The sequence below is a fragment of the Narcine bancroftii genome, chromosome 3 (assembly GCF_036971445.1).
Source record: "Narcine bancroftii isolate sNarBan1 chromosome 3, sNarBan1.hap1, whole genome shotgun sequence".
Taxonomy (NCBI): domain Eukaryota; kingdom Metazoa; phylum Chordata; class Chondrichthyes; order Torpediniformes; family Narcinidae; genus Narcine; species Narcine bancroftii.
Genome location: NC_091471.1, coordinates 327,550,406 through 327,574,073, shown reverse-complemented (window position 1 = coordinate 327,574,073; position 23,668 = coordinate 327,550,406). Strand labels below are relative to the sequence as shown.

Below are 23,668 nucleotides of genomic sequence, written 5' to 3'. Positions count from 1 at the left end.
ACACAAGACAGCCAAGGGGATATTAAGGTTTCAGACACTGGTGAGGCCAAATTTGAGAATACTGTGTGCAGCTTTGGTCACATAACTACAGGAAGGATTGAAGGAATGTGGAGATTTACTAGGCTGTTCCCGGGCCTTCAGGAACTAAGCCATAGGACAAGGTTAAACAGGTTAGGACTTCATTTCCTGCAGCATAGAACACACAATGAGCATCGCGGTTACCACAATGCTGTTACAGCACCAGCAACCCGGGTTTGAATCCCTCACTGTCTGTAAGGAGTTTGTTACCTTCTCCCTGTGCCTGTGTGGGTTTTCTACAACCCTTCAATATGTAACGGGGGTTGTAGGTCAATTGGGCAGCACAGGCTCGCAGCCTGGAAGGAAGGGCCTGTTACTATGCTACATGTCGAATCTTTTTTTTTAAATGGCCACACTTCCTCTCTGGGGACTTGAGGAACTGAGTTACAGGGAAAGGTTAAATAGGTTAGGACTTTATTCCCTGCAGCATCAGAGAATGAGGGGAGATTTGATAGAGGTGTACAAAATTATGAGGGTAAACTCAAGGTGATTTTTATCCCTCCCACTGAGGTTAAGGGTGAAAGGGGAGAGGTTTAGGGGGAACTTCTTCAGAGTGGTGGGGTTGTAGAAAGAGCTGAAGTGGTAAATGAGGGCTCAATTTTAACATTTAGAAAAAATTTCGACAGGTTCATGGATGGGAGGGATATGGACTGGGTGCAGGTCAATGGGAGTGGGCAGGATAATAGTTCAGCACAGACTGGAAGGGCCTGTTTCCGTGCTCTAATGTTTGATAGGAGTGGGAGATGGAGGCCCCCCCCCCCCCCCCCCGCCCGCCATCCTTACCACCTGGGCAGTTGGGATGCAGAAAAGAATGAAGAAGGGAAAGCAGGAGAGAAGGGGGAGGAAAGAGGGAGTGCAAGGGCCTAAAGCAGGGGGGGATGGGGAGGAGTCACGTGATGGAGTAGTGGCCGGACGGTGAACTCCAGCCCTCTCCAGAAAAGTCGGGAAAAACAAGGGAAAACACAAAGGCACAGAAATAAAAGTTAAAGAAACGTGAGTATAAAGGTGGAAAGAAGATGGCGACAAAAAAAAAATTAAAATCAACGGTAAGAAGAGAGGAAGAGAAGACAACGGAGGAAGAAGGAAAAGGCCTTACCTGTCCGAAGAGGCCCGCTGTGGAGAGAGAAGCCCGCTTCCTCAGGTCGGTAGAAATAGAACTACAAAAATGGCTCGCTGAGCCGAGTAAAAGTGCGCAACCACGCATGCGCGACTCCTCGCGCATGCGCATGAAAAAAAACACACCGACGAGAGGGGGGACCAGCTGGGGAGTCGATCTCCACAGCCGGCAACGACAGCTGCAGAACACCTGCAGCAAGAAGAGAACACAGAAGACAATGGTAACAAGAAAGAAGAGAAGAAAAGGGCAACAAAGAAACAACAGATGGCCAACCCAGAGGAAGAAGAGGAGGAAGAGTACAGTGAAATAGAAGAAGAAGGGAAAGGCAAGATAAAGGATATACTTTCTCTTGTTAGAGGATACATGGAGTCATTTAAAGAATGGCAGACACAGGAATTTAATGATTTAAGAAGAAGAATAAACAACACAGGAGAGAAAATGAACAAAATAGATATGACCTTAACAGAAATGGGAAAGAAAATGGACAAGATGGAAGAGTGGGCAGTAGCAGCAGAAATGGAGGTAGAAGACTTAAAAAAGAAATTGGAGGAATCTAATAAAAAAGCTAAAGAGACACAAGAACTGTTAGCTCAAAAAATAGATATAATGGAAAATTATAACAGAAGAAATAACATAAAGATAGTGGGCCTTAAGGAAGATGAAGAAGGCAAGAATATGAGGGAGTTTATAAAAGATTGGATCCCTAAGACCCTAGGATGTCCAGAACTACAGCAAGAAATGGAAATAGAAAGGGCACATAGAGCATTGACCTCTAAACCACAACCACAACAAAAACCAAGATCTATTTTAGTAAAATTCCTAAGATATACTACAAGAGAAAAGGTACTGGAGAAGACAATGGAAAAAGTAAGAGAGGGCAACAAACCACTGGAGTATAAAGGGCAAAAAATTTTCATTTATCCAGATATAAGTTTTGAACTCCTAAAGAAGAGAAAGGAGTTCAATACAGCAAAGGCGATTTTATGGAAGAAAGGGTATAAATTTATACTAAAGCATCCAGCGGTATTGAAAATATTTATTCCAGGACAACAAAACAGACTATTCTCGGATCCAGAAGAAGCACGAAAATTTGCAGAACTATTACAAAAATAGACTGAGGGATGAAGACGGGTAATGAGAGTAAAAATGATCACGATTGATATGTATGTGGGTAAAGAGGTATAAGAGTGAATAGATACAATGTGCATACGTGAATGTATCTGTACTTAGTGGAAAATATAGATAGTATAGACAAGAATTAATAAGGGAAGGTAATGGAATAGAGAGAATAAGGAGGGAATTAAAAGAGTGACCTTTGTTACATATGAAAAGCGAAATCTTTTCTGGGGGGGGCTGGGTGGGGGGGGGAATAGCGGTCACTGCAAAATCAGTTGACGCTTGCGAGTGAATTCGCAAACCCAAATGGAGAGGGGAGATGCGGTTGTCCGACAAGGGATAAAGGACAACTCAGGAGGGGAAGGGGAGATTGGGGATAAAGAAGATATAAATAGGAGAATAAGGAAAATGTTTGATGTTGTAGGAATGTTGTCTTATAAAGAGTTTAAAATAATAAAACAGAAATGGAAAAGGAGGAAAGGTAATGATGGAAAAACGGAAGGAGAAGATAAACAAAGTATAAAATGGCTACACTGAACTATATGACTTTAAATATTAATGGAATACATAACCAAATTAAAAGGAAGAAACTACTAAATTTACTGAAAAAGGAAAAAATTGATATAGCATTTATCCAAGAAACACACTTAACTGAATTGGAGCACAAGAAATTAAAGAGAGATTGGGTAGGACATGTAACAGCAGCATCGTATAATTCAAAAGCAAGAGGAGTGGCTATATTAATTAGTAAAAATGTGCCATTTAAAATAGAAGAGGAAATAATAGATCCAGCAGGGAGATATGTTATGATAAAATGTCAGCTCCTAAGTAACATAAAAAACAAAGAATTTGGAATTGATTTGGAGGATGCACAAAAAAGATTTGTTAAGATAGCCCTAGCCATAGCAAAAAAATGTATTATGTCAACCTGGAAATTGGAAGATAATTTGAAAATACAACAATGGTATATAGAAATGAATAAATGTATTCCATTAGAAAAAATAACATATAGTTTAAGAAATAATATTGAAATATTCGAACAAATATGGGAGCCTTACATTAAATACAATAGCGAAAACCTACCGGGGACAAACATTACCTAAGTTGATGGAAGGAGAAGGAAAGAAAAGAATGGACTCAGTAGAATTTCTGGCGTAATTTTGTTGAATGACAACATTGTCTGACGGGTTTAATGCAACCTAGATTGTATACCTAAAATGGATGAGGGGGGGGTGGGGGGGTGGCTTGGGAGGAGGGAGGGGAGGGGGGAGAAAAAGTCACTGTATATGTGTGAAAAAGAAAAAGTGTATATCATGGCTAATGTGATTTATGGTGTGAAAAATAAAAAATTTAAAAAAAAAGCAGGGGGGGATGGGAAGCAGGAAAGGAGGACCCGAAGGAGCATTGGATTGGTAAGAGAGCTTGTTTATAGCACCCCCAAACACACATAAAACTGGCCAAATAAATGGGTAGGGTGGGAAAGAAAGGCTTGGAAACTTTGGGTTGGAGTGATGCACGCAGTTCTGGTCAGCCATGACAGGAAGGACGCAGAGGGTGCAGTGGAGGCTGGTGCCTGGGTTGGAGAACGCTGGCTGCGAGAGGCTGTCCATGGTTTTATCCGGAGCGTAGAAGGGGAGACCCGATAGGGTTACATCACAGAGGTATGGGTATGTAGACAAGAGTCTTCACCTGAGGTTGAAATACAGGTTAAGTACCCCTTATCCGAATACCAGAAATGATCCAAAATCTAAAACTTTTTTCATCTGTGGTCTCATGAGGTAATGCATAACAGAGTTCAGAGATCCCGATCGGAGAAAAGGACAAAGAGGATGTAAGTAGTGCATTACTGAGTGTAGAATTTTTCAATACTTGTATAATGTTGAATTTTTTTAGACTACTTTTTGGGGCAAAAAAAAGGGGGCGGCGGGAGTTTCAACTTTTACACAGGTCAAAATTTTGTCCTCAAGAGTACCTGAGTCATTCAAAGCGTTGTGAGCTCAGATGGGCAGGACCAGGTGGTACATTCACAGTTGGGGCGTCAGCAGCTCAGACAAGTGGGTGCAGGGTGAGGATCTGGAGTCGCAGCATCAGGAGCTCAGATGGGAGGCCAAAAATAGGGGGGGGGGGGGGTGGGGGCGGGGGCGGGAGGGGAGTGAATGAATGCATTTTTAAATGGTGTTTCAAAATCCAAAACACTTCTGGTCCCAGGCATTTCAAATAACCTGTACTACCTGCTGGAGGGTGGTGGGGTGAAAAATGTCAAAGACAGCTGAAGCAAGATTTTTTTTTAAAAAACAAAGAGCGTCAGATGTCCGACGAGCCGGTCGAAGTGGTGCTGTTACAGTGCCAGCGGCCCGAGTTTGAATCCGGCGCTGTCCGTCAGGAGTTTGTACTTTCTCCCCATGCCTGCGTGGATTTCCTCTGGTGCTCCGGTTTCCTTCAACCCTCCATGAACGGAGTTAGAGGTTAATTTGGGCGGCACGGGTTTAAATGACTGGGATCGGCTTCTACTGTGCTGGAAATAAAATTTTAATTTAAAAAAATCATGAATGGTACCAGCATTTAGACATGAACCAGCAGGGAATGAGGGATTACGATCAAGATTCGTAGGTGTTTGCAGAGGCTCAACATGAAATTGGAAACCCTGGCAAATTCCTACAGATGCTGACTGGCTGCATCACAGTCGGGTACAGGGGCTTGCCACAGCATGGACTCAGGAGCATTTAGTTGGACAAAGCAATGTATGGGGAAAGCAACCCTACCTGAGGGCATCCTGCGTCTGTCTTGCTGGCCGCTGGGAATCGAGTGCCGTGGGGTGGGGCGAAGACTGCAAACCGTCAGCAAAAAACATTCACTGTTAGCACCTCGCGATTCGCCGTTGGTCAGTCCACCCATAACTTTGTGTGAAACATTGGTGGGATTACAACCCCCCCCCACCCCGCCACCATGGCAGGAGGGACAGGGCAGTGAGAGAACGAGAGGGCAGAAGAGACTCGCCCGGATGCTGCCTGGAATGGAGGGCTGAGGGTTCAAGGACCCACTGGGATGCAGGAGGCCGAGTGGCGACCCGAGACATATACAAAACTGTGGTGGAGAGATAGCTGGACCCATCTCCCAGCGCAGAGGGAGGAAAAAGGTCAAGGAGAAACTAAAGGAGTTCCAAGGAGCAAATTTTCCCACGTGGTGGTGAAGGTAGCAAATAAAATACAAGAGCAGGGATATGGAGTGGAGGTTTGATAAGGCACTGGTGAGACCTCAGATGTATTGTGAGCAGTTTTGGGCTCCTCGTTGAAGAAAGGATGTGCTTATGTTGGAAAGGGTTCATGATGATGATTCCAGGAATAAAAGGGTGATCATACAATGAGCGTTTAACGGCTCTTGGCCTGTACTCGTTGAAATTTAGGAGAATGGGGGGGGGGGCATCTCATTGAAATATTTTGAACGTTGACAGGTAGCAATGAGCAAACGGAGGCTGCCGAAGGACTTGAATAGATGAGGAGAATGGGCAAAGAAGTGGCAGATGAAATACAATGTCAGGAAGTTGTGTGGTCGGGCACGTTGGTCAAAGAAAAATAAATGGCAGGCGATTTTCTAAATGCGGAGAACATTGAAAATCCCCAGATGTAAAAAGACCTGGAAATCCTTGTGCAGGGTGGCCTGAAGGTCAACTCGTAGGATGGGTTGGGGGTGAAGAAGGCAAATGCAATGCTGGCATTCATTTCAAGGGGAATAGAATATAATAGCAGGGATGTGATGTTGAGGCCTTATAAGGGGTGCAACAACAAAGTATGAAGGGCAGGTATGGGGCATGAGCAGGGGGGGTGAATGCAGACCAGTGACCTTGGCTTGGACAGATATGCCAGCCAGTGTGGATGGAGCAGGTCACACATTTCTGGCAAGGCCGACCCACAGGAGCCCAGCCACCAGCAACCGGGAGGGTTCAGTCAATGGGGCCATGGCCTCCTGAGGAGCCAGCTCATCGCCAGGAGCCACCATTAACTGCAGCAGGAGTAGATACGGATTAGTGCCTATGAGGAAATTCCACGTCGTCATCAGGGAGCGTGGTCTACACTGTCGGGCACTGAGGAGGCAGGAAAACAGAGGGATCTAGGAATACAGATGCATGATTCCCTGAAAGTGGTGTCACAGATGGTAGGATGGTAAGGAGAGCTTTTGGCACATTGGCCTTCAGAAATCAAATTATTAAGTATTGGCAGGTGGAGTTTAATGCAGACAAGGGTGAGGTGTTGCATTTTGGAAGGACAAATCATGAAAGGATGTACACGGTGAATGGTCGGGCGCTGAGGAGAACAAAGGGATCTGGGAATACAAAGAAAGTGGCGTCACAGGTGGTAGGGTGGTAAGGAGAGCTTTTGGCACATTGGCCATCAGAAATCAGAATACAGGTGTTGGGATGTGATGGTAAAGTTGTACAAGACATTGGTTGAGGCCAAATTTGGAGAATTGTGTGCAGTTTTGGTCACCGAACTACAGGAAAGATATCAATACGATTGAAAGGATGATTATTAGGATGTTGCCTGGACTTCAGGGACTGAGTTACAGAGAAAGGTTAATCAGGTTTGGACCTTTTTTTCTCTGAAGTATAGAAGAATGAGGGGAGATTTGATTGAGGTATTTAAAATTATGAGGGGGACAGACAGAGTAAATCTAGGTCGGCTTTTTCCACTGAGGGTCGGTTAGATCCAAACCAGAAGATACTGGTTAAGGGTGAAAAGGGAAAAGTTTAGGGGGAACCTTTCACACAGAGAGCGGTGCGAGTGTGGAACGAGCTGAGATGGTGAATGTGGGTTTAATTTTAACACTGAAGAATAATTTGGACAGGTACATAGATGGGATGGCTATGGAGGGCTATGGACTGGATGCATGTCAGTGAGATGAGGCAGAATAATGAACCGGCCAGCCTAGAAGGGCTGAAGGCCCTGTTTCTATGCTATTGTAACAAAGAGTGTCAACTATCACCACTGGGGCCACATGGAGCACAGAACGACTTGCAGAAAGACCCCCTTCCCCTCGAATCAGTGATTCACCACCCTCGGACATGTGACATCTCCCACCCGCCTGTTTCGAGCTGTCTTGTCTTATGAGATCCTTTTGCTGCTGGGAGCATCTCAACATCAACCCTGCCAAGGGCCTTCAATGTTTGAACAAGGTCACCCCTTCATTGCTCCAAACTCCGGGGGACACTGGGATTCAGGCATTGAGCGATGGGCTTAATCATCTCCCCCAAGCGTTGGCTGAGTGTCCTGGCACGCAGTGTCACCCCCCCCAACCCCCCACGGTCAACTCGGGGAGAGCCGGCCCGATGCCAAAGGAACCCGCAGCTGACACCCACCCGCTCCTGGACTGGCACAGAAGCTTACCGCAACAGGTGGCGGCGGCTGAGGTTCCACACTGGAGCCCGACGACACCCTCAGCCTGGGCTCGGGGTGAGCCGCTCCGCTCTGGGACTCAGAGCCTGCTGCGGAGGCCAGGCTGCTGTCCGACAGGCTGTCGACTGGGGAACAGAAGGAGATGGAGTCAGAGGTTACCACGGGGAAAAAACTCCTCCCAGCCATTCCGACCCCCATTTTCTCACTCACATCTCTCCCTCCTACTCTTTCAGAGGCCTGCCAACTTCCCCTGCCCATTTCAGTGATGAAAAATTTATTGTCATACATATAAGTACAGGGTCCAGATGGACCGTAATTCCTGCTTGCTGGAGCCACCTAGCCTCATAACACTCTCACAATGAATGAAAATTAATGATGATTGACAAGAGAGAAAGACAAAAGAATGGATAAAAACGGAATTCCCAGATTTAACCCACAGGTCTCTGACAGTCGGGTGGGGGGTGGCGGTGGGGGGAAGGGGGTACCCATATGGTCACAGGGAGAACACACAAACTCCTCGTAAACTAGGTGACAGTTAGTGTCACACTAGTGCAGCATTAGTGAACCGGATTCGAATCTGGCACTATCTGTAAGAACTTTATACGTTCTTGCTGTGTCTGTGTGGCCCAATTCTCGAGGTGCCCCAGTTTTCTCCCACCTATCGAATTGTATAGAGGGAAGGGTGGGGGGAGGTGTTGTAGATTAATTAGGTGTATTTGGGCTTGTGGGCCAGAAGGCCTGTGCTGTGTATAAATTTATAAACTTAGATTTAACCGTGACAGAGGTTGGGATTGAAACAAGAGGAACATAGGGGAAGAGGGCGAAGGTCAGGGCAGGAGGCAGGGTAGGACAACTGGTAGGAGATAGCAGAGGGTCAGAGAAATTTCATAGGGCGAGGGGGAAGGGAGGGAGGAAATAGGCTAAGAGCCTCAAAGAAAGGATCCAGCATTCAACAGGGGAGTCCAAAACCAGATAGCATGGGTTTAAGGTGAGAGGGGTAAAATTTAAAGTGGCTTGAGGAGAATTTTCCCTCCATGCAGTGGTGGTGGGTAAGTGAAACAGGCTGCTGGAGGAGGACACCACTGGGGGGTTTGGATGGGAAAGCTTTGGAGGGATATGGGTCCAGGACAGGGAGACAGGAATGAACTCGGACAGGTCAGAACAATGAGCTGGTCCCCAAATGAGCGAACGAACACAGGTGGGCAAAACTTCACCTCAAGTTCACTGTCATAAGGTATAGGAGCAGAAGGTCAATTGAGTCTGCTCCACCATTCTAATAAGCTGATCCATCCTCCCACTCAGCCCCACTCCCCATAACCATTGATGCCCTGACTTGTCAACCTCTGCCTTAAACACACCCAATGACCTCGCTCCCATAGCCGCCTGTGGCAACAAGTTCCACAGACTCATGACCCTATGGCTAAAGAAGTTTTTCCCTGTCTCTGATTTAAATTGATGCCCTTTTATCCTGAAGTTGTGCCTAGACTCCTCTACCATGGGAAACATCCTTGCGACATCTACTCTGTCCAGGCCTTTCACCATTCAAAATGCCTCCATGAGGTCCCCCTCATCCTTTTGAACTCCATTGAGTACAGTCCCAGAATTGACAATCGTTCCTCATATACTAACCCTTTCATTCTGGTCCCTGTAGCCGCAGGAGGTGCAACACTTGCACCCACACCTCCTCTCTCACCTCAGTCTGGGGCCCCAAGCAGGCCTTCCAAGTGAATCAACACTTCACTTGTGTATCTGCAGGACTGATTTGCTGCATCTGGTGCTCCCTTTGTGCCTTCTCTACATCGAAAAGACTGGGAGTTCACTTCGCCGAGCTACAACAGAGACCTCCCAGTAGCCAACCATTTCAATTCTACGTCACACTCCCATGTCTGTCCATGGACTTATCCCACCCACACCACCCACAGATTGGAGGAACAACACCTTATTTTCCATCTGCACACTCTCCAGCCAGATGGCATTAACATCGACTTCTCTGCTAAACCTGCTCACCTTTTCTTTTCCCTCCCACTTCCAGCTCTCCCCTTTCTTCCCCCTCCACCCCCTGATTGCTGCTGTCCCCTCCCTCCTCCACATATCACCTCCTGCCTTCCCCCCACCTTACTTTTGTTCAGTCGCCTGCCAAGATTCTTCCATACCTTTGATGAAGGGCTCAAGCCCGAAACGTTGGATATGTATTTTTACCTTTGCTGTATAAATGATGCTGTTTGACCTGTTGAGTTTCTCCAGCATTTTGTGTTTTTTCTTCAACCACGGTGTCTAGAGATTTACGTGACTTACTTTCATTCCTGGTATAATTCTAGTAAATCTTCTCTGAACCCTTTCCAATGCTAGCTTACAGTGCCCAGAACTGTACATAGTCCTCCAAGTGAGGTCTCACCAGTGCTTTGTAGAGTCCCATTTGTCTCCCCACTCCCTACACTTCCCTGCTCTGTCCCTCAACGAGGGAGGAACCGGAGGAGTCACGTGATGGAGTAGTGGCCGGTCGGGGAACTCCAGCTCTCTCCGGAAAAATTAAAAAAAAACACAGAAAACACAAAGGCACAAACATAAAGATTAAAATAAAGTGAAAGTAAAGGTGGGAAGAAAATGGCAGCAAAGAAAGAAAAGTCGAAAGCAACGGGAAGAAGAGAAGAAGAAAGAACGTCGGAAGAAGAAGGTGAAGGCCTTACCTGTCCGAGGAGGCCCGCCGCGGAGAGAGAAGCCCGCTCCCTAAGGTCAGTTGAAGTCCTGAGCTCGGGACTACAAAAATGGCTCGCAGAGCCAAGTAAAAATGCGCAACCGCGCATACGCGAGGAGTCGCGCATGCGCGATGCGCATGACAAAAAAAACACTGACGGGAGGAGGGACCAGCTGAGGAGTTGATCTCCACAGCTGAGAATGACAGCTACAACACAACAACAGGAAGAGAACATAGAAAACAATGAGAACAAGAAAGAAGAGAGTAAAAAGAAAACAAGGAAACAACAGATGACCAACCCAGAGGAAGAAGAAGAAGAACATAGAGAAATGGAAGAAGAAGGGAAAGGCAAGACAATGGATATATTTTTTTTAAAGAATATATGGAATCAGTAAAAGAATGGCAATCACAAGAATTTAGTGAAATAAAAAGAATTAAAAGTACAGAAGAAAAAATGAATAGATTAGAGATGGTCATGTCAGATATAGGAAAAAGAGTGGACAAGGTGGAAGAATGAGAAACAGCCGTAGAAATGGAAGTAGAGGACTTAAAAAAGAAATTAGAAGAATCTAATAAAAAAAGTTAAAGAGACACAAGAGCTATTAGCTCAGAAGATAGATATAATGGAAAATTATAATAGAAGAAATAATATAAAGATAGTGGGCCTTAAGGAAGATGAAGAAGGCAAGAATATGAGAGAATTTATAAAAGATTGGATCCCCAGGGTCCTAGGAAGACCAGAATTAAAGGAAGAAATGGATATAGAAAGGGCACATAGAACATTAGCCCCGAAACCACAGCCACAACAAAAACCAAGATCCATTTTAGTAAAATTCCTAAGATATACAACAAGAGAAAATATATTAGAGAAAGCAATGAAGAAAATAAGAGAAGACAAAAAGCCACTGGAATACAAAGGTCAAAAAATTTTTTTCTATCCAGACATAAGTTTTGAACTCCTGAAGAAGAGAAAGGAGTTTAATACAGCAAAAGCGATCCTATGGAAAAAACGATGTAAATTTATGCTAAAGTACACAGCGGTACTTAAAATAGTTATTCCAGGGCAGCAAAACAGACTATTCTCGGATCTGGAGGAAACACGAAAATTTGCAGAACAACTACAAAACAGACAGAGAGATGAAGACATGTAACGAGAGTAAAAATGACCACGAACTATATGTATGTGTGTATATGGGTGTATATATATATAAATATATAAATATATATATATATAAATATATATATATATAAATATATATATATATATATATATATATATATATATATATAAATATATATATATATATAAATATATATGTGTGTGTATGTGTATATGTGTGTACATGAGTGTATCCGTGTTTAAAGGAAAATATATAGAGTATAGATAAGAATTAATAAGGGAAAGAAAGGGAAGAGAGGAAGTAAGGAGTGAATTAAGAGAAAATTATATGAAAATTAAAATCTTTTCTGGGGGGGCTGGGTGGGGAGGAGTTACGCTCACTGCAAAATCAGTTGACGCTTGCGAGTGAATTCGCAAATCCAAATGGAGAGGGGAGATGTGGTTGCCCGACAAGGGATAAAGCGCAACTCAGGAAGGGGAAGGGATAGTGGGGTTAAAGAAATTTTAGATAGGAGAATAAGGGAAATGTTTGATGTTTTAGAAATGTTGTCTTATAAAGTGTTCAAAACAAGAAAGCAGGAAGGAAAGGTGATGATGAGGAAACGGAAAGGAAAGATAAACAAAGAATGAAATGGCTATGTTGAACTATATGACTTTAAATATTAATGGAATACATAACCAAATCAAAAGGAAGAAACTGCTAAATTTACTGAAAAAAGAAAAAATTGATATAGCATTCATGCAAGAAACACTTTTAACAAAATGGAGCACAAGAAATTAAAGAGAGATTGGGTAGGACATGTAACAGCAGTGTCATATAATTCAAAAGCTAGAGGAGTAGCTATATTAATCAGTAAAAATGTACCAATTAAAATAGAAGAGGAAATAATAGATCCAGCAGGGAGATATGTAATGATAAAATGTCAGATATATTCGGAGTTTTGGAATTTACTCAATGTATATTCACCTAACGAAGAAGATCAAAAATTTATGCAAGATATTTTTTTTGAAGATAGCAGACACGCAAGGGAACATAGGAGGGGATTTCAACCTTAATTTGGATTCAAACATGGATAAAACTTGGAAAAAAATTAACAGAAAGAACAAAGTAACCAAATTTATAATTAAATCGATGCAAGGAATGCAACTTTTGGATATATGGAGGAAACAACACCCGAAGGAAAAGGAATATTCATATTATTCAGGTAGACATAAAACATACTCAAGAATAGACCTATTCCTGTTATCAGCTCGCATGCAAGACAGAGTAAGAAAAACAAAATATAAAGCTAGAATATTATCGGACCACTCACCCCTGATATTGACAATAGAGTTAGAGGACATCCCTCCAAGAATATATAGATGGAAATTAAACTCCATGCTACTTAAAAGGCAGGATTTTAGAGAATGCATTGAAAGACAAATTAAAATGTACTTTGAAATAAATACGGAATCAGTGAAAGATAAGTTTATACTATGGGACGCAATAAAAGCGTTCATCAGAGGGCAAATAATAAGTTATGTAACCAAGATGAAGAAGGACTACAATCAGGAAACAGAGCAGTTGGAAAGGGAAATAGCAAATATAGAAAAAGAATTAGCAATGAAGGAAGACACAACTAAAAGAAGAGAATTGGCAGATAAAAAAATAAAATATGAAACACTACAAACATATAAGGTGGAGAAGACAAAACAGAAATATTATGAACTAGGAGAAAAAACGCACAAAATTCTAGCATGGCAGTTTAAGACAGAACAAACTAAAAGAATGGTATTGGCATCAAGGAAAAAAGACAAACAAATCACAGAAAATCCAACGGAGATTAATGAAAGCTTAAGAGAATTCTACGAACAATTATACCAAACTGAAAACGAAGGGAAAGAAGACAAAATAGATGAATTTTTAACTAAAATTGAACTAGCGAAATTACAGAGGAACAAAATAAATTAACAGAACCATTTGAAATTGTAGAAATACAAGAGATAATTAAAAAAAACTACCAAATAATAAAACACCAGGAGAGGATGGATTCCCAATAGAATTCTATAAAACATTTAAAGACTTATTAATCCCTCCCCTTCTGGAAATAATCAACCAGACTGATAAAACACAAAGCTTACCAGATTCACGCAAAACAGCAATAATTACAGTAATACCAAAGACGGGGAAAGATCCATTAGCACCAGCGTCATATAGACTAATATCTTTACTTAACACAGATTACAAGATAATAGCTAAACTATTAGCAAACAGATTAGCCGACTATGTACCAGAAATAGTAAATCGAGACCCAACTGGATTTATTAAAAAAAGACGAACAACAGACAATATTTGTAAATTTATTAACTTAATTCATGCAGTAGAAGGAAATAAAGCTCCAACAGTAGCAGTTGCTTTAGACGCAGAGAAGGCCTTTGACAGAGTAGAATGGAATTATTTATTCAAAGTACTACAAAAATTCAGTTTACCAGAGAAATATATTAATTGGATTAAAGCATTATATAAGGGGCCATTGGCGAAAGTGACAGTAAATGGATATATATCAAAGCAATTTAACTTAAGCAGATCAACAAGGCAGGGATGCCCACTATCACCCTTACTTTTTGCGTTCGCTATAGAACCACTAGCAGAATTGATAAGAACAGAAAATAAAATAAAAGGGATAAAAATAAAAGACAAGGAATATAAAATCAGTTTATTTGCAGATGATGTTATAGTATACTTAACAGAACCAGAAATATCAATAAAAGAATTACATAAGTTACATAAGAAATTGAAGGAATATGGAGAAATGTCGGGATACAAGATTAATGCAAATAAAAGTGAAGCAATGCCAATGAATAATGCGGATAAATTTAAGAAAGAATCACCATTCAGATGGCAAATGCAAGCAATAAGATACCTAGGTATACAAATACATAAAAACCTTGGCCATCTATATAAACTCAATTATTATCCACTAATGAAAAAATTACAGGACGACTTAGAGCATTGGAAAGACTTACCACTAACACTAATAGGAAGGATAAACTGTATTAAAATGAACATTTTCCCAAGGATATTATACCTATTTCAGGCATTGCCAATACACTTGTCAGAGAAATTCTTCAAGGAGTTAAAGAAAATAATAAGGAAATTTTTATGGAAAGGGGGGAAACCGAGGATAGCACTAGATAAATTAACAGAATGGTATAAACAAGGAGGCTTACAACTGCTAAATTAAAAAAATTATTATAGAGCCGCACAATTAAGATACCTATCAGATTTTTATCAAACAAGGGAAAAGCCAGATTGGACTAGATTAGAACTAGATAAAATAGGGGAGAAGATACCTGAACATATTATATAAATGGGATGAAAAATTGGTACAACGTAGGAATTTTCCAGTATTACATCATCTGCTCAATATTTGGAAGATTCATGTAGAAAGGAATAAAACAAATTACCAACTACCAAAACTAATACTGACGCAAAATCACCTAATCACTTTTACAATAGATAACCTTTCCTTTAGAGAATGGGAGAAAAAAGGGATCAAAAGAATAGAAAATTGCTTTTCAGGAAATAAATTATTATCCTTTGAACAAATGAAGGATAAATATAACTCACGATACAGTGTTGGCATACTACCAACTGAAATCCTACTTGAAGGACAAATTGGGAAGCAGTCTGAGGTTACCAGAGGGAAGTAGTTTTGAATATGTGATTACAGACACAATGATAATCAAATTATTTATAACAAATATGTATATTAAACTGCAAGAAAAGGAGAATGAGGAAACAAATGGTAAAACTAAACAAAAATGGGAACAAGATTTAAACATAGAGATAAAGAAGGAAACGTGGGAGAAGTTATGCTCTGGAACTATGAGAAATACAATAAACACGAGGTTACGTATGATACAAGAGAACTGGATACACAGGCTATACATTACACCTCAAAAGTTAAATAAATGGGACCCAACAGTATCTGACAGATGTTTTCGCTGTAAAAAGGAAATGGGAACAACAATTCATGCAATCTGGACATGTGAGAAAGTGAAAAAATTTTGGGAAGATCTAAACCAGATATTAAATAAAATCACAGAAAGCAATATACCAAAAAACCCAGAGATCTTCCTCCTAAGTAACATAAAAAACAAAGAATTTGGACTTGATTTGGATGGTGCACAAAAAAGATTTGTTAGGATAGCCCTAGCTGTAGCAAAAAAATATATTATGTCAGCCTGGAAATTAGAAGATAACTTGAGAATACAACAATGGTATATAGAAATGAATAAATGTATTCCATTAGAAAAAATAACATATAATTTAAGAAATAATATTACAATATTTGAACAAATATGGGAGCCATACATGAAACACAATAGAGAAAACCTACCGAGGACATCTACCACCTAAAATGACAGGAGGAGAAGGAAATGAAAAGAATTGACTCAGTGGAATTTCTTGTTTATTTTTATTGAGTGACAACATTGTTTGACGGGTTTAATGTATCTTAGATTCTGTACTTTAAATGAATGGGAGGGGAGGTAGGGAGGGTGGGATGGGAAGAGGGAGGGGGGGAATAAAATGACACTGTATATATTTGAAAAGAAAAATGTATGTATCTTGATCAATGTGGTTTATAGTGTGAAAAATAAAAAAATTAAAAAAAACGAGGGAGAAACCGAAACGTCGACCACAAAGGCTGAGCTTACGTGAGAGGGCGGCCGCCAGGAGCTTGCTCTGCAGCGCGTGCTGGTCCACCTCTGGATCCTCGCTCTCAGTCGGGACCTGTGAGCGCACCTTCTCCTGCTCCTCTGCTCCCCGTGCCTGCTGGGTCCTCTGCCGTTTCCGCTTGATGAACGACACCCGGTCCCGGATGCACTTGGACAGCAGCTTGGAGTCACTCTCGTGGAAGAACCCCGACCTGACCTGGAAGCGCCGGCAGATCAGAAGGCGAGGCCGAACCTGCCCCACCCGCCCCTGCCCCCCCAACCATACACCGCACGGGGCATATCCGCTGTGATGGGAAGCTCGGGAGGAAACTGTGGGAGCCATGGCAGAAACGTTTGCTTTATCGTCGAGAATGTCTAATATCATTCTGTTCGCCCAACTACAGGAAGGATGTCAATAAGATTGAAAGAGTGCAGAGAAGATTTACTACGATATTGCCAGGTCTTCAGGAGTTCAGTTGCAGTGAAGGGTTAAATAGGTTAGGACTTTATTCCCTGGAGCGAAGAAGAATAAGGGGAGATTTGATCAAGGTTTACAAGATTTTGAGAGGTATAGACAGAGTGGATGAGAATAAGCTTTTCCACTTAGATTGGGGGAGATTAATACAAGAGGTCATCATTTTAAGTTGAAGGGGGAAAGGTTTAGGGAGAACATTGGGGAAGGTTCTTCACTGAGAGAGCTTGAGTTTGAAGAATAAATTGGATAGATACATGGATGGGAGAGGTCTGGAGGGTTATGATTCTATGGTCGTGCCTTCATTGGCAAGGATATGCCAGGGAATTCCAGGCCAACAAGCTCAATGCCAGCCAAGGGTAAGTTAGTAGCTGGGATTCCAAGGGTCAGGATTTAATTTCATTTGGAGATACAGCACGGTAACAGACGCTTCTGGCCCACTGGTGTGGAATTGGGAAAAGCAGGCAGCGGGGTCACAGCACTCCTCCACAGGGTCCTACTGTCGACAGCTCTGTACGAGATTTAAACAGCCTCTTAAAGGAGCTGAATGTGCTTTATTTTAAAATCCAGTGACCTTGGAGTCCGGGTCCAAGATGGCGACGCCTGTGCTTGGCAGGGGTTGCAGACTCCCGGGGGAGCAGCGGACCAGCCCGGGGTCCCAGAAATGGGGAGAACACCCCCTTGTTGATGAGGAGAAGCAAAGGATACCCAACAGGACAGTGACCATGGCTGTGGATCAGTGAACGGCTCTGCAGCTGTGGACTGTTGGCGACTTGAGGGTGGTGACCGCAAGGATTCACACAGGCTGTGGGAGTCCGGCTCATAAGCACTAAGTATCAGAACTGGGATTCAAGAGGGTGCTGAGGGCAAGAAGGTTCCTGAATAGAAATGGAGAGGAGAGAGGAAAGGATGGAGGGACAGGGAGAGGAGCACAGACAAATGGGCAAGAGCTCATCAGTAGATATGGATGGGAGGTAGAAGAGAAAAAAGCTGAAAAGTGATGGGGGGGGGGGGTTTGCTCTCTGAATGGAGAGGGGAGGGGGTGAGGAGCTGGAGGAAAGGAGACAGAGGGATGGGAAGAGAGAGAGAGAGACAGGGAGGGAGGGGGGTTAATAGAAACTGGAGGCCATTGTTAATGCCATCTGTTGGAGGGTGCTATTACTTCAATTTCTGGGTGGTCTCAGTCTGGCAGTGTGTGAGAGACCATGGACAGACAAGTCAGTGTGGGAATGGGGTGTGGAACTGAAATGGTCGCTCACTGGGAAATCTACGTCTGGGTGCTATTTCTCTGACATAATGGGAGCACCGGATGCAGTAGGTGACCTCCCTGCAGATTGACAGGCAAAGTGTTGTTTTGCTTGCAAGGCTTGTTCAGGGCCCCAAGTGGTGGCGAGGGAGGAGGTGTGGCCCCAAGTGTAGCTGGCTTGGTGGAAGGAGCCGAGAGCTGGGATGTCGCAGGTGGCAACCAGACAAGGTGCTGGCAAGACCGCACTGGCGGCATTATGCCCGGGGCTCCACGACACGTGGGAGTTCCTGCGACTCGAGCAGAAAAAAGCGCCACAGCGTGTGGAACAGTCACCCAGGGAAATTGACCCACTTGCCTTTCGTGGCTGAGGCCTTAGCACTGGGAAAACTGGGAGTGCCAGCAAGCACCTCTCCTCATGGGGTGACCTTCGGTGAAAAGCTTGAGGGGGTGGGGGGGGGGGGTTGACAGCAAGGAGAACAGCCTCAAGTCCGGAAACCACCTATCTACAGGAAGGATATCAGTAAGATTGAAAGAGTGAAGAGAGAATTAACTAGGATGCTGTCAGGACTCGGGGAACTGAGTTACAGGGAAAGGTTAAACAGGTTAGGACTTTATTCCCTGGAGTGTAGAAGAATGAGGGGAGATTTGATCAAGGTATTTAAAATTATGAGGGGGAATAGACAGAGTAATTGTAGATAGGCTTTTTCCACTGAAGGTAGGTGAGATACAAACCAGAGACGTGGGTTAAGGGTGAAAGGGGAAAAGTTTTTACAGACAGAGAGCGGTGAGAGTGTGTGAACGAGCAGAAATGGTGAATGCAGGCTTAATTTTAACATTTAAAAAGAACTTGGACAGGTATGTGCTTGGGAGGGTTGGGGGGGCGTATGGACTGGGTGCAGGACAGTGGGACAAGGCAGAAAAATAGTTCAGCATAGACTAGAAGGGCCGGTTTCTGTGCTGTTATGTTCTATGGTTCGAACATAGGGATTGGATGTTATGTAAAAATTGTATAAGACATTGGTGAGGACAAATTTAGTGTATTGTGTGCAGTTTTGGTTGTTAACCCCCTTCCCCCTGTCTCTCTCTCTTTCCCCATCACTACCGGAAAGGTATCAATAAAGATAGACAGAGTGGAGAGATTTACTAGGATGTTGCCTGGATTGAGGAACTGAATTACAGGGAAAACTTAAGTAGGTTTGGACTTTATTTCCTGGAGCTTAGAAGAATGAGGGAAGATTTGAAAGAGGTATTTAAAATGATGAGGGGGGATAGATAAATACAAGCAGGCCGGTTCCCTCTGAGGGTGGATGACAGAAGAACTGAAGGACATGGGGTAAAGGTGAGGGGATGCCAAGGAACATTGAAGGGAACTTCACATGCGTGATGGGCAAGAGGCAAGATGTTTTGGGGGAACCTCTTCCTGCAGAGGGTGGTGAGTGTGCAGGATGAGTGGAGGTGGTGAACGTGGGCTCGATTTCAACATCTGAGGAAAATTTGGATGGGGACATGGATGGGAGGGGTGCGGAGAGCGACGGTCAATGGGATGAGTAATGGAATTGATGGATCAAAGGGCCTGTTTCTGCGCCGAGGCGCTCCATGGTTCCAGGTGAAGAGGGATCTTGGGGTGCAAATCCATACGTCCTTCGAGGTCGCCACGCAGGTTGATGGGTTAGTTAAAAAGGCCTATGGGATGCTGGGTTTGAGTTCAGGAGTCAAGAGGTCATGTTGCAATTCTATAAATCTTGACTGAGATCTCACTTAGAGTATTGTGTTCAGTTCTGGTCACCTCATTATAGGAAGGATGGGAGAGCTATGGAGAGGGTGCAAAGGAGATTAACCAGACTGTTGCCTGGATTGGGAAACAAGTCTTATGAGGCAAGGTTAGCAGAGCTGGGGCTTTTCTCTTTGGACCAGAGAAGGATGAGAGGAGACTTGATTGAGGTTGACAAGATTCTGTGAGGCAGAGATAGGGTGGACAGCCAGTGCCTGTTTCCCAGGGCAGGATCAGCAAACAGTGAAAGAAGTTTTTTTATATATATATATATATATATATATATATATACACACACACAGAGAGTTGTAGGTGCCTGGAATGCCTTTCCAGGAATGGTGGTGGAGGCTGGAAAATTTAAGAGACTCTTAGACAGGCACATGGATGGAAGAAAAATAGAGGGTTATGGGGTAGGGAGGGTTTAATACTTTTTTTTAAGGGATATATGGGTTGGCACAACATCGAGGGCTGAAGGGCCTGTATATGCTGCAGTGTTCGATGTTCTATGTTACCTGCTGGCTGAACAGAGGAAGGAACCCCATTAACATCCCCGTCCTGGAACGGCCAGGACATTGTGTGATGAGGACCACATGGGAAGTCATATTGGATGCTCAATGCACCCTCCCAAACTCTGAGGACGAGAGGGCATAGCCTCAGGGTCCTGAAACTTACCTTTAGAACAGAGAGAGGAATTTCTTCACTTGGGTGGGGGTAGGTGAATGAATCTGAGGAATTTGTTGCCACGGACAGCTGTGACGCTCATATCACCAGGAATTTTTAAGGTGGAGGTGGATACATTCTTGAACAGGAAGGGAATCAGGGATTATGGGGAGAGGGCAGGAGAATGGCATTGAAAAGGATAGTCAATCAGCCACGATGGAATGACAGGACACACCCAATAGGTCGAATTGCCTGATTGAGTTTAGACGTACAGCAAGGTAATGGCTCCTTCCGGCCCATGAGCCCATGCTGCCCAAATGCCCCAATTAACCTGCATCACCTGCACTTTTTGGACTGGAGTGCCCAGAGGAAACCTGCGCAGGTCACAGGAAGAAGGTACAGATTCGAACCCAGGACACGGGCACTGTAATAGCGTGGTTCTTTCCGTGCCACCACGGTTTTTCCGCCAGTCTTCCTTGTGTGTCTGAAGGGCTTGCGAGGGATGTTCCGATAGGTGGTGGATATGCGTCGAGGGGGGTGGGAGTGGTAAAGGAACACGCCTCCGGCCTACACACGCTGGAAAGTTGGGGGGGGGGGTGGGGGAGGCGAGAACCCATGCACTTGCCATCTCCTGCGCCACCTCCTCGGGAGTGTCCCGCTCCAGGTCAAAGCTGAACTCCAGCGCCTCATTGTCCTTGTGTTTGCCCTTCAGCTTTTTGGGGTCCTCCACCCAGATGCGGAGAGCAAGCGACAAGTTCTGCCGGCTATCTTCCTTGGCCAGCTCGATCCGCAGGCCCGTGTCCTCCGCGAAGAAGGCGTAGCTTAGGAGGTCCTTGATGGCGAGCCTGCGGGCAGTCACAAAAGATCAGGGGAGGCCCTAGCCAGTCTGTCCAGCCACTGCCCACTCTCCCCTCCCACAGCCAGGTTTCAGGGAGGGGTGCGGCTGCTTGAGCTACCACGCTGGAATGGGGAGCAGCATGATGGGCTCCTAGCTTGAAAAATCAGTCCCATCCATCCGGCACATGAAGCTGGTGCTTCCAACCAAACTATGAGTGGGCTCTGCTTGCTGGAGTTCATAAGGATGAGGAAGAGGGAAGGAAGTCAGCAAGATGGAAGCAGGGAGGTCATTCCCACTGGCCGGTCTCGGGATTTGGGGAAGCAGGAGATGAGAAGGGACTGGTTCTTCCAGGGAGGAACAAATCCAGAGAATTCTCTGTCTGAGGAGAATGCAGGACAGGCTGCCTTGTTGAATGTTTTGAGGTTTTCAGCAGAAGGTGAGTCGAGCAGGATGTGGGCGTGGAGCCTGTGGCAAGATCTGCCGCAAATGGTGGAGGAGGCAGCGGCATGCCATGTTCTCCCACCTCTACCCTCCAGCCCTGCCCCAACACCCACTTTCTGACCAGGAACCGTCCACATTGCGTCGAGCATCTGCCTCTAGGGCTCTGCCAACCTGTCCACCATGCTAAGGTGGAGATGGTTGACAGCCCCACGTTCCTGCAACCACGGGAGTCTGTGCCCTGAGATGGCAGCAGAATGCGAGGGGATACAGACTATGGGGGAGCAGCAGACCTGTGCAGGGCACCAGAAACGAGGAGAGCATGCCCTCCCCACCCCCATTGAGAAGGAAAGACCTGGGCGACGACCCTATAGGATGATGATCATGGCAGCAGATTGGCGAGGGGCTCAGCGGTTGAAGTACCCGCCCAGGCTGCAGATAACTGGGAACCAAGTATTGGAACCAGGATGAGAGAGGGTGCTGAGGCCAAGAGAGGATCCAGAAAGGCCCAAGGTATTGAAGGCTTCCAGAGGTTTGGATCTGGAATTGGATTGCCGATGGATCGAACAGGAGTCCGTGCGGCTCCAGAGGCTGCGGGAGCGCTGAAGGTGAATTCACTCAAGTGTCTCTGAAGGGAGTTTTTGATTAGGGGTACCAGGTAATACTCGTGGAGACTCTATAGTGGAGTCTAGAACATTCTAGAACAAAAGGGCACAGCTTCCGGATTGAAGGTGCCTATTTAAAATGGAGATGCAAAGGAATTTCTTTATCTGGAGAATAGTGAACCTCTGAATTTGTTGCCATGACACTGGGTGTATTTCAGGAAGATATTGTTATGAACTTGAATAGGCAGGGAATTAGGTTACGGGGAGAAGGCAGGAATGTGGGGTGGAGTGGGTTAGCTCACGACTTGATGGGCTAAGTGGCTTCCTTCTGCACCTATATCTTATGGCCTTAATTTGCCTTACGGCAGGTAAATGTCGAAGTACACCTCTATTTTTAATGGATTATTACGTGACAATAAAAGGAACCCAAGCTTGCCGAAGTGAGTTCCAGGCAGCTTGGTTCAGGTACTCTAACACCGCACTGCTCGAGGTCCCAACAGGTCGACACCACTTGGCCCTCCCGCCCCCTGCCCAATGCGGTTCGGATCTTGGTCCCGGAGAGCCATCGGCCTCTCCCCACCCCTTTCCAAATCTTCACCTGCACCTTGGGACCCACCTCTCCGTTTTGTTTTGGCGGATGCATCCCTCGATGATCTCCTTGATCTCGGGATCGCTCACCTTGTTGAAGCTGGCAGGTTTGATACCCTGGGAAAGGCGCACAAGAGGCAGGTTGACAAAGCAGTGAGGCAACAACGACGACACTGGACAAGAAAAGTTTTGGTTCTTCCCACAGGCTGAGACATTAATCAATAGCATCCTGTAACCATGACAATCATCCCAAATATTTATATATATATATATTTACAACTTTTTTTTTTTAGACATTCAGCACGGTAACAGGCCCTTTCGGCCTTGGAGCCCATGCCGCCCAATTACACTCAAATGACCTACAACCCCTGTATGTTTTTGGAGGGTGGGAGAAAACCCATGCAGATCAAGGGAAGAACGTACAAACTTGCAGACAGTGCCAGATTCGAACCCAGTCGCTGGCACTGTTTATGCATTTATTGATGTGATCTCTATGTACTGTGTATTGTTGGTTTGGAGAGATGGAGTTTCACTGGGCAGTATATGTACAATCTGATGATAACACCGGACAACAAAGATTTTACTTCCTGAACACTTTATAGATTTTTTGGGATGCTGATCATCAAAATCACCTTAAAAATTTCATGCAATGTACTGGTTTTTAAATATAACCTATTTTTGTGATTTCCTGTCATATTTTATCCACTTCAAGCAGACAAAACCACGAAGTGCAACATGTCATTGAAAATTCATTTTCTGCCTTCACACAAGGACGTCTTCTTCCCTGCTGATCCTGGTGCGGTCAGTGACGGACATGGTGAAAGGTTTCACCA

The 23,668-nt window shown here is 44.3% G+C and overlaps 1 protein-coding gene across 8 annotated transcripts in view; it reads right to left on the bottom strand.

Annotated features, from left to right (window-relative positions):
* The window catches only part of LOC138759144 (serine/threonine-protein kinase WNK3-like), a 134,455-nt gene that overhangs the window by 37,639 nt on the left and 73,148 nt on the right, over positions 1–23,668 (bottom strand). For all 8 annotated transcript variants that reach the window (XM_069929131.1, XM_069929130.1, XM_069929137.1 and 5 more), the window contains 5 exons: positions 22,864–22,952; positions 20,992–21,211; positions 16,218–16,434; positions 7,693–7,826; positions 5,074–5,138 (listed from right to left, as the gene is read on the bottom strand). In XM_069929131.1, coding sequence (XP_069785232.1) covers positions 5,074–5,138; positions 7,693–7,826; positions 16,218–16,434; positions 20,992–21,211; positions 22,864–22,952 — 725 coding nt within the window. The remainder of the gene's footprint in view (positions 1–5,073; positions 5,139–7,692; positions 7,827–16,217; positions 16,435–20,991; positions 21,212–22,863; positions 22,953–23,668) is intronic.